Source organism: Ictalurus punctatus, chromosome 11 (assembly GCF_001660625.3).
Source record: "Ictalurus punctatus breed USDA103 chromosome 11, Coco_2.0, whole genome shotgun sequence".
Classification (NCBI taxonomy): Eukaryota; Metazoa; Chordata; class Actinopteri; order Siluriformes; family Ictaluridae; genus Ictalurus; species Ictalurus punctatus.
The window spans coordinates 6,049,559-6,063,555 of NC_030426.2; the positions used below are offsets into that span (position 1 = coordinate 6,049,559).

The 13,997-nt window shown below is 36.8% G+C and overlaps 1 protein-coding gene across 4 annotated transcripts in view; it reads left to right on the forward strand.

Annotated features, from left to right (window-relative positions):
• Positions 1 to 13,525, forward strand: part of LOC108272263 (synaptotagmin-2) — a 56,190-nt gene extending 42,665 nt beyond the window's left edge. For all 4 annotated transcript variants that reach the window (XM_017480573.3, XM_053683714.1, XM_047158645.2 and 1 more), the window contains 5 exons: positions 852 to 1,019; positions 3,367 to 3,534; positions 3,777 to 3,894; positions 4,261 to 4,394; positions 9,502 to 13,525. In XM_017480573.3, coding sequence (XP_017336062.1) covers positions 852 to 1,019; positions 3,367 to 3,534; positions 3,777 to 3,894; positions 4,261 to 4,394; positions 9,502 to 9,717 — 804 coding nt within the window. In that variant the 3' untranslated portion in view covers positions 9,718 to 13,525. The remainder of the gene's footprint in view (positions 1 to 851; positions 1,020 to 3,366; positions 3,535 to 3,776; positions 3,895 to 4,260; positions 4,395 to 9,501) is intronic.
• The last annotated feature ends 472 nt before the right edge of the window (positions 13,526 to 13,997 follow it).

The window sequence follows — 13,997 nt, forward strand, 5'->3', positions numbered from 1 at the left end:
AACAATTTGATGTAGTTACACATCACTTACGAGGTGTTGTGTTTTTATCTCAGTACTCATTCTGAAATCATGTACGTACTGGCCAATTTAAAAGGAACACATGCTTATTCATGCAATTATCCGGTCAGCCAGTCATTTGGCAGCAGCATGCACATTCAGGTCAAGAGCTTCAGTGTGAAAATCAAACACCAGAATAGGAAAAACATCAACAAGCATCACAACTGTCCAGTTTCAGTTTCCAGCTTCTGCACCCACTGTAGCCTCTGATTCCTGTTCTTTGCTGACAGGAGTGGCCCTTGTGCCGTTTAAGTCTATATGCCTTAAGATTTGGCATGTTGTGCATTCTGAGAGGATTTTCTGTTAACCATGGTTGTATAGAGTGGTTATGGGAGTGCCTTAGCCTCCCAGTGTGAGCTCAAACCAGTCTGACCATTCTCCTCTGACCTCTCTCATCAGTAAGCTGCTTTCCCCACAGAGCTACTGCACACTGGACATTTTTTAATTTTTTTATTCACCATTTGTGTGTTAATGCTGGAGACGTCCAGGAGATCTGAAACACTCAAGCCAGCCTGTCTGTCACCAACAACCATGCCATGGTCAAATTCACTATGACATTTCCACCGTTCTGATGTTTAATGTGAACATTAACTGAAGCTCTTTATCTGTGTCTGTGTGATTTTATTAGACAACTGCATGAATGATCAAACGTACAGGTGTTCCTAATTAAGCGAGTATTTACTGATTATCAATTTTATTTATTCTGAAAGTATAGCAAACTGATTTGGGACTTTCCTTCAAACGCTATCTTACAGTCTTACTTTCTCTGTCTCTCGAACTGATTCATTTTCCAGCTGACAGTGGGGATCTTGCAGTGTGCTGACCTGATTTCCATGGACTCTGGAGGAACTTCAGACCCTTACGTTAAAGTCTTTCTCCTCCCTGACAAAAAGAAAAAGTTTGACACTAAGGTGCACAAAAAGACTCTGAATCCTGTATTCAACGAGACTTTTGTTTTCAAGGTATGTTCTTCTGAAACTTTTTTTTTTTTTCTGATAGTGAAAATAAACATAAATTCTGCATTGGCATGCAAGGAATTTCTTTTTCATAACATATAGATATGACCCACTCTGAGGGATGACATGTATTTACTATATACGTATCATAAATGATAATATTTGGACAGATTTATCCTGCTGCAAGATCCGAGATCTAAGAGTAAGAATAGATTTGCATGAATTCATGTCTATTATTGAACTGTGCTAATGCAGTGAATTTACCACCTGGGGAGCTTCCCCTGCTCCTGAATGTCCTACAGTAGAGGAGAACAGAAGCCTTTACATGTACTATGTATAGTGGGGAGTGCTTAAATTAGATGCGAATTTCCCAAAGCACCCTTCTATGAACATTCTACAGATATATATATATATATATATATATATATATATATATATATATATATATATATATATATATATATATATATATATATATAATCTGCATTTGTATCTCTTTAAAACATATTCTGCTCAATCCGAATAATGAATTCATATTAGGTTACACCCCTAATCCACATCAGTCTCTTTCTCATTGCCGTAGTAACTACCACAAGCCTCATTATTGTCTCTTCACTCAATTGATCTGTTAGTGCTTATATCTTCCTAGCAAGATTTGAAACTTTTAGGCAGACTGACTGCAATTAGATATTATTAGATATAATTATCTCCTTAAACATCTTCATCTTTGCAGCCAGATATCCATAGCAAGGATAGAAAATTAAAAAAACATTTCCACATTTTACATTTGGTAAAAATAAAAAATAAAAAAAAACAACAACAACAACAACAACAAAAACACAAAAACAAATTCTGTTTTCTTAAATTATATGTTAAAGTTTATTATAGGCAGAAAGACTAAATTTTGTATATACTGTATTGTACTGTGTATTTTCATATACTGTATAAATCAGCAGCCAGAGTAACTACATTAAAATGAATATGCTGAGTATAAAAACAAATCCAGAAATACTGTTGTTTCGATGCAGTTCTCTGACTTTTTCAGCGCTGCTGGCATTTGTCGACTTGGCTTAAACATTAGCTGTAGCTGCCTGTAGTCACTAATTAGCTACACGGAGAACAGAAGGGCCCGTGGTGGTTGGCCGTGCAGCTCAAACTCACTGCCTTGCTTTGAGAGAACTGATCTGGGACAGAAACGATTCCTTCATCTTCTAAGCATTGTAGGACAACGAGGAAAAGCTGATTGCACATACTAAAATACCCATATCCCAGCTTTGCATGTATGGATGAAAGACAGAAAGCAAGCCAGAGAGGAAAATGAGAAGAACTTGTATGCACTGTAAAAAGACAGAGAGACTGACTTCATTCCTTTTCATTCATATTTACAGTTCAGTCTTTGTGTATGTTTCCGTTCTCAGCATTGCCCATAACATATTAAGTCGGAATATGCAGTCTTGACAGCATACTACATTTTGTCCAGCCAAACTGGATAATGATGTTCAGTGAAGTTTAGTTTATTTTTGCCACATAATAAACACTATCTGTATATCCGTAATTTCATCCAAATGGAAGTGAAGCTTGTGAGTTAGAAATGGTAATGGTTTGCATTATTGAAGGAGAATAATCCTGATTAAAAGTAGCATTCAAATACACTATTTCAAATACGCCAAAAGCCACCACGACACTGTAACATTCAGTGACTTAAAGCATAACATTCTCTGCAAAATTATTCTTTTCAATTCATGTTTTAACAAATGATCATTGCCTGTACATTCACTGGAGGTCAGGAAGAAGAGTTGAAGTGAAAGCATGGCCTTGTGGTCCAGTTGTGCAGATAATGAGAAAAGGTGGCAGATGGAGGCCTGGAAAGCCCATGTGTATCCTGTTTTTCAGAAAGATGTACTGAGTCATTTACAAACTTATGCGGTTAGGACTTTTCTTGGGAAACTATTTTGTATAATCAGATTTAATCTTGCTGATCTGACCTACAATGTGAAAGGTGTCATGGACAACTGAAGAAAGGCATTTTACGTCTCACAGGAAATTATTTTGCATTCAAACATTTTCAGTAATACTGACATTAACAGAATGCACATGTGAAGGCCAGTGGACGTTATTTTATTAGCAGTTTATTTACTAAAGTACATACACAAAAGGTTTATTATTACATTTTAATGGCCTGTTGCATGCAGTATATCAGTAATGAACTAACTGTTCAGTTTTGTTTGATGTTAGGGTTTGGTAATTTGGTACATATTTGTGTTCGGTTTATGAGCATTTGATACAATTCACTATAATTCTATAAGCCATGGGTTGACATACATAGACTTTTCTTGCTGGTTTTCCTCTTTAGGTCCCCTACCAGGAGCTGGGAGGAAAAACTCTGGTTATGTCTGTTTTTGACTACGATCGCTTCTCCAAGCATGACATCATTGGTGAAGTCAAACTGCCCATGAACACAGTGGACATGGGACAGCCTATTGAGGAATGGAAAGACCTGGAAAGTGCTGAGAAGGAAGAGGTGAATTGTCTAATCTCATGAAATATTACCATGACCTTCTTTTGACATAAATTGAAATTCATACATTGAAATCGAAATGAAGCCTAGATTTTTGTTCATTCAATTTCATTTACATCCACCATCTTTTACAAAAATATAATTATCTAACAGCCCAGAAAGATAAGGAGCCATTCAAGAATCTCCTCCTTTCTTTAGTGGTTGTGTGTGCAATATTCTCTTTTCCTTTCCTTTGGTCTCTATAGCCGGAGAAGCTTGGTGATATCTGCATTTCACTGCGGTATGTCCCCACTGCGGGTAAGCTGACTGTCTGCATTCTGGAGGCCAAAAACCTGAAGAAAATGGATGTGGGTGGACTATCTGGTGAGAAAAATAGGCCTAATCAGGAAAATTGACTCTTGACTGAAAGATATTACTTATATTACTTATATTGTTGTGCATTGAGTATGTAATCACATTTGGGAAGCTTACTGATTGACCGGTGAAAATGTCATCAGTAATGTACCCTTGAATGGATTTAGGAAGTCAATTAAACTTTCTAATCACACTTTATTACTTTATAATTACTTTCCATTTGAAGATAAGGCAGTAGGTGTGAACAAATCAGAATTTCTTCCAGAAACATCTTCTTTCAAGTGAATGAAACATGACTATATACAGTGTTATGAATTCTGAAAAAATCATATAATCCATTTAGTTAATAATTCTTTTCTATGACCCTCTTGGCAGATCCATATGTGAAGATCCAACTGCTACAGAATGGCAAGCGTCTAAAGAAGAAGAAGACCACAGTGAAGAAGAATACACTGAACCCATACTACAATGAGTCTTTCAGCTTTGAGATCCCACTGGAGCAGATGCAGGTATGATCTTACAACAGACCTTGTAAAAGCACAGAGTACATTCATTTGTGGAATGAAATATTGTCAGTGTTTACTGTACAGAATTCCAGATCAAATTTTTTATTAGCCCTGCCCACAATGATGTACTACAGCGCTCAAGACATATGTACCAGGTCACCAAGAACTGTTGAAGTATAATAATAATAATAATAATAAGAAGAAGAAGAAGAAGAAGAAGAAGACAAAGTTAGATTCATATAGAATCATTCTCAAACCCAACAACAAACAGAAAAAAAAAGTTTATTAAAAGGTTTATTTTTTTTTAAAAAAAAGAGAGAGAGAGAAAAACTACATAGAGAAGATGGTGAAAGTGTTGAGAGAACAGAAACAAGGCTGTATTCAGAGCCCAAAAGATCTTGAGTGCAGAAATTCAGTGTTGAAACATATTCAGAGTACGGTTACACAGCTGCTTATGTTGATTTTCTGGGTGCGCCATTCAGATTATACAAATTACCTGCATGTATTTCACGCCTGTGATGTTTCTTTTCTTGAGTAGATTGTTTTTTAAGTAGTGTCTAGACCACAAGTACTTGCCTTTAAGCCTGAGACATAAAATGAGGACTGAAGAAAGAAATACTGAAGGCCTTTTTTTTTTTTTTTTGCTGTCAAGGGTAATATGATGTAATATAAATGCAAGAGACAATTGACAATTTAAAATGGAAAATTATATATATATATATATATATATATATATATATATATATATATATATATATATATATATATATATATATATGATGAAATAAATGATGACAAAAACATCTAATAGTAGTAGAACATTGCCAAAATATTGCTGCATGAATAGTCCTAATTGTAATGATCACATTATTTAATTTAACAAAATGGCTTCCACCCTCATTATTCAGCAGCTTATAAAGTAGCACTTGATCCAGCACATTCTATTATTTTTCAGTCCTGGAGAGATTGAGGTAGTGTGTTCCAAGTTGATATAATAAGACCTGAGTGTTCAGTATGTATAAGGGGGTAGGGATGGAGGAGTTCAGAAAGGTAAGATGGAGCATGTCGTGAGCAGAAATTTGTAATGGATGCTGGCTGAAACCAGTAACCAGTGTAGTTTACGGATTATAGGTGTGAAGCCCATTTTGCAGTATGGATGAGTATCCTGCTGTATGTTTCATCCAGGACACCAATAAAAAAGGAATTGCAGCATACAAAGCAAATGATCATAAAAGCATGGAGCAAATTTTTAGCAGGTTTAGTATTTTTAGTGAGTGGATATTTGGACATTAAGGATTTAGGACCACAAATTAATATTTCACTTTCATCAGTGTTAAAGCCCCGTGAAGCTTGTAACCCACGTAATTGAAACGTGCTGTGTTATTCGATGTGTTCGGGAGGGGTGGGACAAATCGAGTGGCTCTTCTGCCTTTTTAAATAGCAAGCAGCATTTAGCTTACCTCACAGCGTGGGATACGCCGTACTTGACAGTTAGTACCAAGGATTTTTACAATGTTGTGGATGGGACACTTCAGATTCTAGAGAGCGTTTGATTGGACAGAAAGCCTGGTGAGAAGCTAAAGTGCAGAGTGATGTCATCAAAATTGTTGATCCGTGTTGGTGGTAGAGCGAGACCGTGCATTTTGAATGCATATATCTTCTAAATGTGAATTTTGTCATTGTTTTGGAGTACACTAGCTTATAGATGACCTTAAGGCGAACATATTCATACTAAAAGCCTCAAAGCAACCAAAAAATTTGGGACTTTAAGCTTTAGAAGATTGGTGTTCATCCATAGGTATATATCTGAAGTACAATATACTATATGTACGTGATGGATTATGCGTACATACATCTGGATATCATCAACTAAACACTGAAAACAGATTGTGACACTGTGTCATGTTACCCTAACAAGTAAATAATGAAAAGGAGAGCCAAGAACTGATCCCTGGGGAACACCCAGAGCTACAATAGCAGTGTGTGATTTGTGTTAGCTCATTGTAGCAGAAAGATGTTTGTTAATAAGATAAGATTTGAACCGGGCAAGAGCTAATTCTATAACACCAACAGCTGACAGATGGGAAATGACTATGTCGTGATGTACTATATTGGAGACAGCACAGAGGTCATAAAGATCCAGAATGCTGATGATCTCACAGTCAGTGGAGAGATCACCAGAGAAAAAGAGCAGTGTGTACTATTTGGAAGCCAGTTTGAAAAGTTTCAGAAAGATTATCATTTAGGAAGGTTTGTGACTTTGAGGCTATAACCATTTACCACACTTGAGCCGGGAAAGGTCGATTAGAATTGGGTCGATAACGTTCAAGTGAGGCAGGGTCAAGTTGAGGTTTCTTAAGAACGGATTCAACAATTACGGTTTTAAGAGCGGTAGGGGCATATCCTGAATGAAGTGGCATGTTCATGAGATGACAGATGGATGTAGAGATGACAGAGACACTGCTTAAGTTTGGGGAAGGAGCAAGCAGGCAGGAAGCTGAATTAGGTTTATCAATAAGATCAGAGATGGTGCTTGGCTTAGTAAGAGAAAAAACTGTTATAAACCATTAGTTTATCCAGGGTTTTAAGCAGCATATCACAGTTTTTGTGTGAAGGGGCGACTCCATTGAGACACTGATGACTTTAGGTACAGCAGTTTTGCTAATTCATTAAAGAACCTGAGAAAAGTGCCACAGCGCTCAAACGAACTAGACACTGCAGCTGGGGGAGGTTGAAGGAGTTTTTTAATAGCACCACAGGGAGTTTCGGGTGTGTGGCCAGTTCCACTGATTAGATAGGCAAAAAATTGAGCATACAGAGCTCAGGAGTAAACTGTCATGCTATTGCAATAAGAACTAGAAACTTTCTTGGTAGGCTGTGTAATAAAAAAGCAATGATCAGAAACCTCAATTACAGAACCAGAGTCACAAACCAGTGAAGCATATTAAGTTGCGTGTCTGAATGTGAGTATGGAAATTAACATGCTGCAACACATTAAAACATAAATGGACATTATTTTCAGTTGGCAAGTAATAGTTTATATTAACATCGTCGTTCAATGCCTCTAGCACAAAGAACAGTTTGCTAAATTCAGACAGAAGTTTATGAGTTATTTTCGGGTGAGCGATAGATGAACAGGAACAGCAGTAGCAGTGATTAGAAGAACAATATTTAGTGCCGTTATTCAAATAATACTCAGAGTGACTATTATTAAGAGCATTATTATAAATAACAGTGAGTAAACTACCTTTTCCCTTCAACCTGAGTCTTGCTAGCTGTACGGACAGGGTGTGAGGGCATTGAAATGTATGTAGTCAACCATGTCTCAGTGAGAAAAAAACACAGACAAGGTTTTATCTACCACTAATTTATTAAAGAATGGTGCTTCATCTGAAAGAAAGTGACAGCTAAGTGCCTTTGCTGTGGGTACTGAACGTAGTGGCTTCAGAGATGGTTAAGCCGGGCGCTTTTGGGTAGGTTCCTGTGATGTGAAGGTTTCAATAATAATGGGAATAATATTCCCACACACACACGCACGCAAGTACAGTTACGAAATTTAACGTTGTCAGACACTACATTTCATAATTGTACTTGTGTGTATGCAGCATTGTGCAATTTTGAGAACATTGGTCAAGTAGAGTTTAAAAAAAAAGAAGAAGAAGAAAAAGAAGCACTTTGTTAGTCAGAGAACCACTGCTAAAGATTTATTAACAAAATCACTGTATATGAAAAACACTAGACATGAGCACCATCAATGCCTTACTGCATTAGCCACACACTGATTTCCCTAAGATCAAAACTGAGTGGAAGGGAAGCCAATAAACAACCACACAACAATTAACATTTGCAAGAACAATTTATCAAGAGGGCGACAGCTCACTCACTGCAAATGTGTTCGAAACAGTACAGGGTGGTAATGAGAGGGCTTGGGCAGGTAGACAATAATAAGACCAGTCTGAGATATGAGTTTAAGAATTGCGATGAAGCCGAGCGAACGTTTTCAAAAATGTTTAATGTTTATACGCGGGTGAAAACATGCATCCGACTTTCAGCGTAAATTGTGTACGGACTTTTTAACTTCAAGTGTGGGATTTATCCAATAGAACAATTCTTCAGCACTGACCATGTGCATGCGAAGTACAAAACAAAACAATGCAGTATGTGTATAATGTGTTTGTTCTGGAACTCTTTATATAGGGCCTTGTTATGTCATGAGTCTGTACTCAAGACACTGAATTACCTTTGAAAGTTGTAAGTGTTACATACAAACAAAAAAAAAAAAAGCCTGCAGCATGGCTTATCGCACTTTGTTGAAGGTTGTTGCTCATCGTGCTATATGGAGGACGCACTTTTTCAGGGTCAGGACTGATTTTATTTCTTTTTTTCTGAAATCTCAAAAATGGCTTATCAGCAGATAATGCTGATAAATTTGTGCTATCGGCTGGGACGTAACCCGGAGAGGGAAACGATGCACACATACGCAAAACCTGTGAAAGTCCTTTCGGCTATATGATTTTTGGCTACAGGCACATTTCAGAGAGATGATTTGGAAATAGCCGGTATGTTACAACCAGCATTGAGTAGGATTATACCTACTGTGCTGGATGCATCCTTTATCCACTTCCCCTACACCAAAGCACAACTGGCACATGCGAAACAACTTCCATGCAAAGGACAGCTTTCCCAACATCAACTGATTGAGCAACAGAAGTATTCTAAATAAACTCAGTAATATAAACCCAGTGGTTTCTATTCTGTGAACTTGCAGCTCTTCATGTGTCCCATATTTTGTTAATATTTATTTAAAATGACAAACACACAGAAATATTAACCAACACAGCTTAATATGACTGTTGATCAAAATCATAATCTCTGCTTCAGAAAAAAAAACAAAAAACAACTTAATCTCTTGACGATAGGGCGATTGCTTTTCTATTGCACATTTTTGGGAGCCATGTGTTTGAGACTTCTACTTTTTTTGCATAAGAAACAATTCTAAAAAAATTAATCTTTTCTATGCCATGTTGACAAAGCTGACATCTCGCCACGTTGCAAATAAAAGCGAACATTCTTGAATTACTTTTAATGCTGTCTTTGTCTTGCTACTTAGAAAATCCTCGTGGTAGTCACCGTCTTTGACTACGACAAGATTGGTAAGAATGATGCCATCGGAAAGCTCTTTATTGGCAGCAAGGCTTCAGGCACAGAGCTGAAGCACTGGTCCGACATGCTGGCCAACCCACGCCGTCCTATCGCTCAGTGGCACACCCTGAAAGAAGAAGAGGACATAGACGCCACGCTGGCTGGTCTCCATGCCAAGAAGTAACTTCACCTCTCTACAAATTCAACTAATCAACTAACCTCCCTCCTCAACCCATCCAACCCAGCCACCTCTGCATGAAAGCCGACCAACCACTGCCCATGCCTACTCCAAATAATGTTCAGAATAATGTACTTGAAAAAGTCAGCATTGCTGAATGTGAAAACTCCATGTCTCCCCAAAACCCAGTTCATCCTGTAGTGTACACTGAGTGGAAGCGTGGTTGAAGAAGACATGTTTTGTCGTCCTAAAGCAGTTTTCAAATTGTCATCCCATGCTCCTGCAACAGAGGGATATTTGCACATGGAGTCATATAGCTTTCATAACACAGACATGCCATCTTCATCCTCTATGGTCAGTTACCATCGACATATCAAATTGATTCAATGAAATTATATCATTGCGTGTATATAAGACACAAGAAAGTGCTAAAAAAACAAGACCAAATCGGACTACCTGACAAAATATGTTTAACTAGTACAGAAATAATATATATGAACAAGTCAATTATATCATCGTATATATTTCTCACACCCTATGTATCAACATTTATAAGTTTCAGTAAATGATGGCTGTCCAACATTGTCACATTTATTGACACAACTTGAAAGTTCAAAGGCTTTCAACTGATTCTCTGTGCTGGGTTTTGAAGCAAAACATGGTTAATTCACAATTTACACACTTTAGCTATACATTGGTACAAGTGAACAACATATTGTTCATGAATAGTAAGGTAAGTCTACGCTAAATATTTTACAGTGAAATTGTTTACCAAATGTATGTTCATTTTTAAGGCTGCTAGATTTAGCTTTTAGAAATCTAAAGGTTAAATGTGCTTTTGAGATGAAAGAAGAATCAGGGCTACAGGTTTTGTTTTGTTTTGTTTTGTTTTGTTTGTTTGTTTGTTTGTTTTTGGAGCGATTTACAGCTCCCTGTTAACACAGCGCCCTCCGTGTTGAAAAATGGACAATGGAGAAAAATAAGACGAAATTAGTCATCATACCTATACCATCACACTATACCTAAACCTTTAAATCTGATCTCAATGATAAAGATGTTTATTTGCTAGAGGATTTCTGGAAGGGTTTAAAACGAGATTATCCTGATGGTATTGCCTTATTTAATGTGGAATAAATTCATTAATCTTACCATACCATTTACACTATACTTAAACTGACCAAGAATGCTTTGTGAGAATAAATCAATCGCCATCGATTAGTATGGCTGTTAATTCACCGAAGCTTCGAATCCACTTTCCATTCATTTGGTTCGTGTATATGTATAATGCACATTTTAAGCCTCTGGTTAGTTCACTGCCTTTGTTTGTTTGAAGGAACTTTACCTACAACCACAAACAAACCCATTAAACGCCATTCAATCAGAAGACATTTGACATTTGAAATGCCAAAGTAATAATGCAGGTTTAATGGGAAGGGATGCAGTTCACTGGAGATGTGACAAACATTGTCTCATCTCTGTTGTTTTATGTTAGAAGGTACAAAACGAGGCAATAGACCACACTTAGTTCAGTCCACTGATGGGCACTTCTTTCCCTCTGCTCTCCTCTAATTGTGCTGTACATATGCATTGATAAACTTTGTTAATACAGCATGTGTCTATACCTTGATGTACATAGAAGCATGTTTTGAAGATAGAGCATATATTGTGTATGTGTGGCATTTGTCATTTTGATAATAAAACGTAGAGGAAAAATACAATGACTGCACATTTTATTAAATTCCCCAGAGTGGGTATAGGAATTACTGTAAATCTTTAGCTGAAGATTTCAAGCCTTTCAGGTTACTTTATTTTCCTTTCGATCTGAGGAGTGCTACTCTGAGCTGTGTGCAAATTTTGTTTTATTCAAATGTGCCATATTACTGTGGTTGCGTTTGTGATTCGCTTGTTTATTTATGAGCTTATCGTGCTTTCTTTATGCTCGATTTATGTCCAGTCGATATTTCTTTGTTAACTTTTTATTTATTTCGGTTTTTTTTTTTTTTTTCTTTTTTCTTTCTTTTTTGTATTTGTTCTGTCTTGCTGATATGTTTTGTTATGTTTGTGAATACAATATTCAGATTTTTGCTTTTCTGGTTAAAAAAAAATCTGTGTGTATTTACAGTAAGGAAATCTAAGTCAGAAGCCATATGTGTGGTCCCTTTTCCACAAAACCTTATAATCGTAGGACAAGAACGTGTACCTCAGTGACAAAAAAAACAAACAAAAAACAACAGATCACACACTCTTTGTACATCCCTTTGATTCAAAAGATGTGAAAGGAAACTCGAGTTTTTAAGAAAAAAAAAAAGGAGCTGTCTGTTGAAAGGCAGTGTAAAGTTTTATTTATTTTAACGAACAGATCATAAAGAGGTAGGATTAAGCCAGTTCATGCACACATGTTGTTAGTCATAGAGTATTTGTATGTTAGTGGTAGCTATCTCTACATCGGTGTAATCCAAAACAAACTGATTTGGTGTTTCACATTAATCAGTACACAAATGCTTGCAAAAGATATGATTAGTAGAACAAGTACAGTTCTAGTGATCCACATGTAACAGTGGCATGATTTTATTATGCAATGTGTGTCTTTGTTAGTGTATGCCTGCGTGTGAGTGTGTGTGTACAAAGTATTTACATGAATCAAGGTTTGAAGTCTTGCCAGATGGCTAAAAGACATTTATGAGTGTCTTAAAATTGATGAGAAGAAAACCTATCATTATAGATTATTTAAGCAAAAATGTTGTCGTAAAAAGCCTGTTATTTAATGTAACGTGTGATCCTTTGTTTTTTCCGAACATCCACTGATTTCTTTGAACAAGCCTACGCATTACTTCATGTAGGAGTTACACCATTATGTGTGGGCCTTTTTACAAGATTAAAACGAGGACAGCTTCATGTCTGTCGTGTGTGTGTGGGGGAGGGGGGGGAGGGGGGGAGCTGTGACTAGCCTACTGTGAATAAGCATTTTCTTTTATTTCCAACTTGTGTGTATAGAGTGAGTACAAAACCCCTGACAGGCTCTGTCTTTGGTATCATGCTTACATCATGAAAAGTCTAGCAATGGATCTTTTGTTTTGTTTTTTGTTTTGTTTTTTTCCATTTTGAATGTCTTGTTTTCTAAAGTTCCATCAAAGGTGTGTTTTGTCTCTGGAACATTTGCTTTAAAGTGATGTGTGCTTTTTAAGTCATGTCCAGCTGCCATGGACTTCTGTGCTGCTGCTTAGGACGTTGCAATAGGACCAATGCAGAAAAAAAAGAAGAATGTCTTCATATTTTTTGTGTGACCATGATTGAAAAGCTACAGGGGATCATTACACCCCTGCCAAGCAGACAACAAAATCCCAGTCTTCCCTGGGACACTGGATGCCAGATGACTGGCCCCTTGCCCATGCTGAGACATTTAATTTCACCACCTCTCCGGCCCATATTAATGGCAAACAATTTTGCCTATGCCATAATGTCGACACACGCTTACTAACATGATCTAACACACTCGTTCTCTGTATTCATTTCATGGTGAAACCATGTAAAGACGTTTCCAAAGACCTGCTCGTCCTCGTCCATTGTGTCTCGTGTAGAGGTACCTGTGTCAGTGATTCCTTTTGTGGATGCTTTGGCATGCTTTTATCTCTTACAGAGAATCCCATTTACCATCAGAAGATAAGCCTTTGCTACTCATGTAGGTTATTGTCATTCTGTAAACCAATAATGTCAGTACTTGAAGAGATACCAGCCACTAAAAAAAGGTCTACATGCAGATTCATCCATTGGTTCTCAACTAGCTAATCATATGAAATAAAGCCTTTTAAATATCTTTGCGTGGAGTAGTATGTCCGTTCTCAACTACATTCCTATAAATTAATTGGACACTGTGTTTCACTGTCTAAATGCCTGCAAAAAGACGAATAGCGTTGGAAATTCTATTACATAACATTATATTCAGTTCATTTATGGTCTAATAGGATTTTAGGATTAGCAATGTCACATCATGCTTGAGCAAGGCCGGCAATGCAGTGATGAATCACCTATTCAAGATATTTATACATCATCTGTAATGTATAAAGCCCAAATAGTAATAATACATAATAGTTCCACTACATTCATTTAATAGCATAGTTGTAGTCATAATATATAGGATTTCATTATTGGCAGACACTCAAGTAATTTTAGTAATTTTTTATATGAAGTACAATTGATGAGGGAATTAAGATCTGAAACTATGATAAGTTTAAAAAGTGGTGTATTCCAGAGAACAGGACTGCTGAATTAACCAGACCATTTAATTT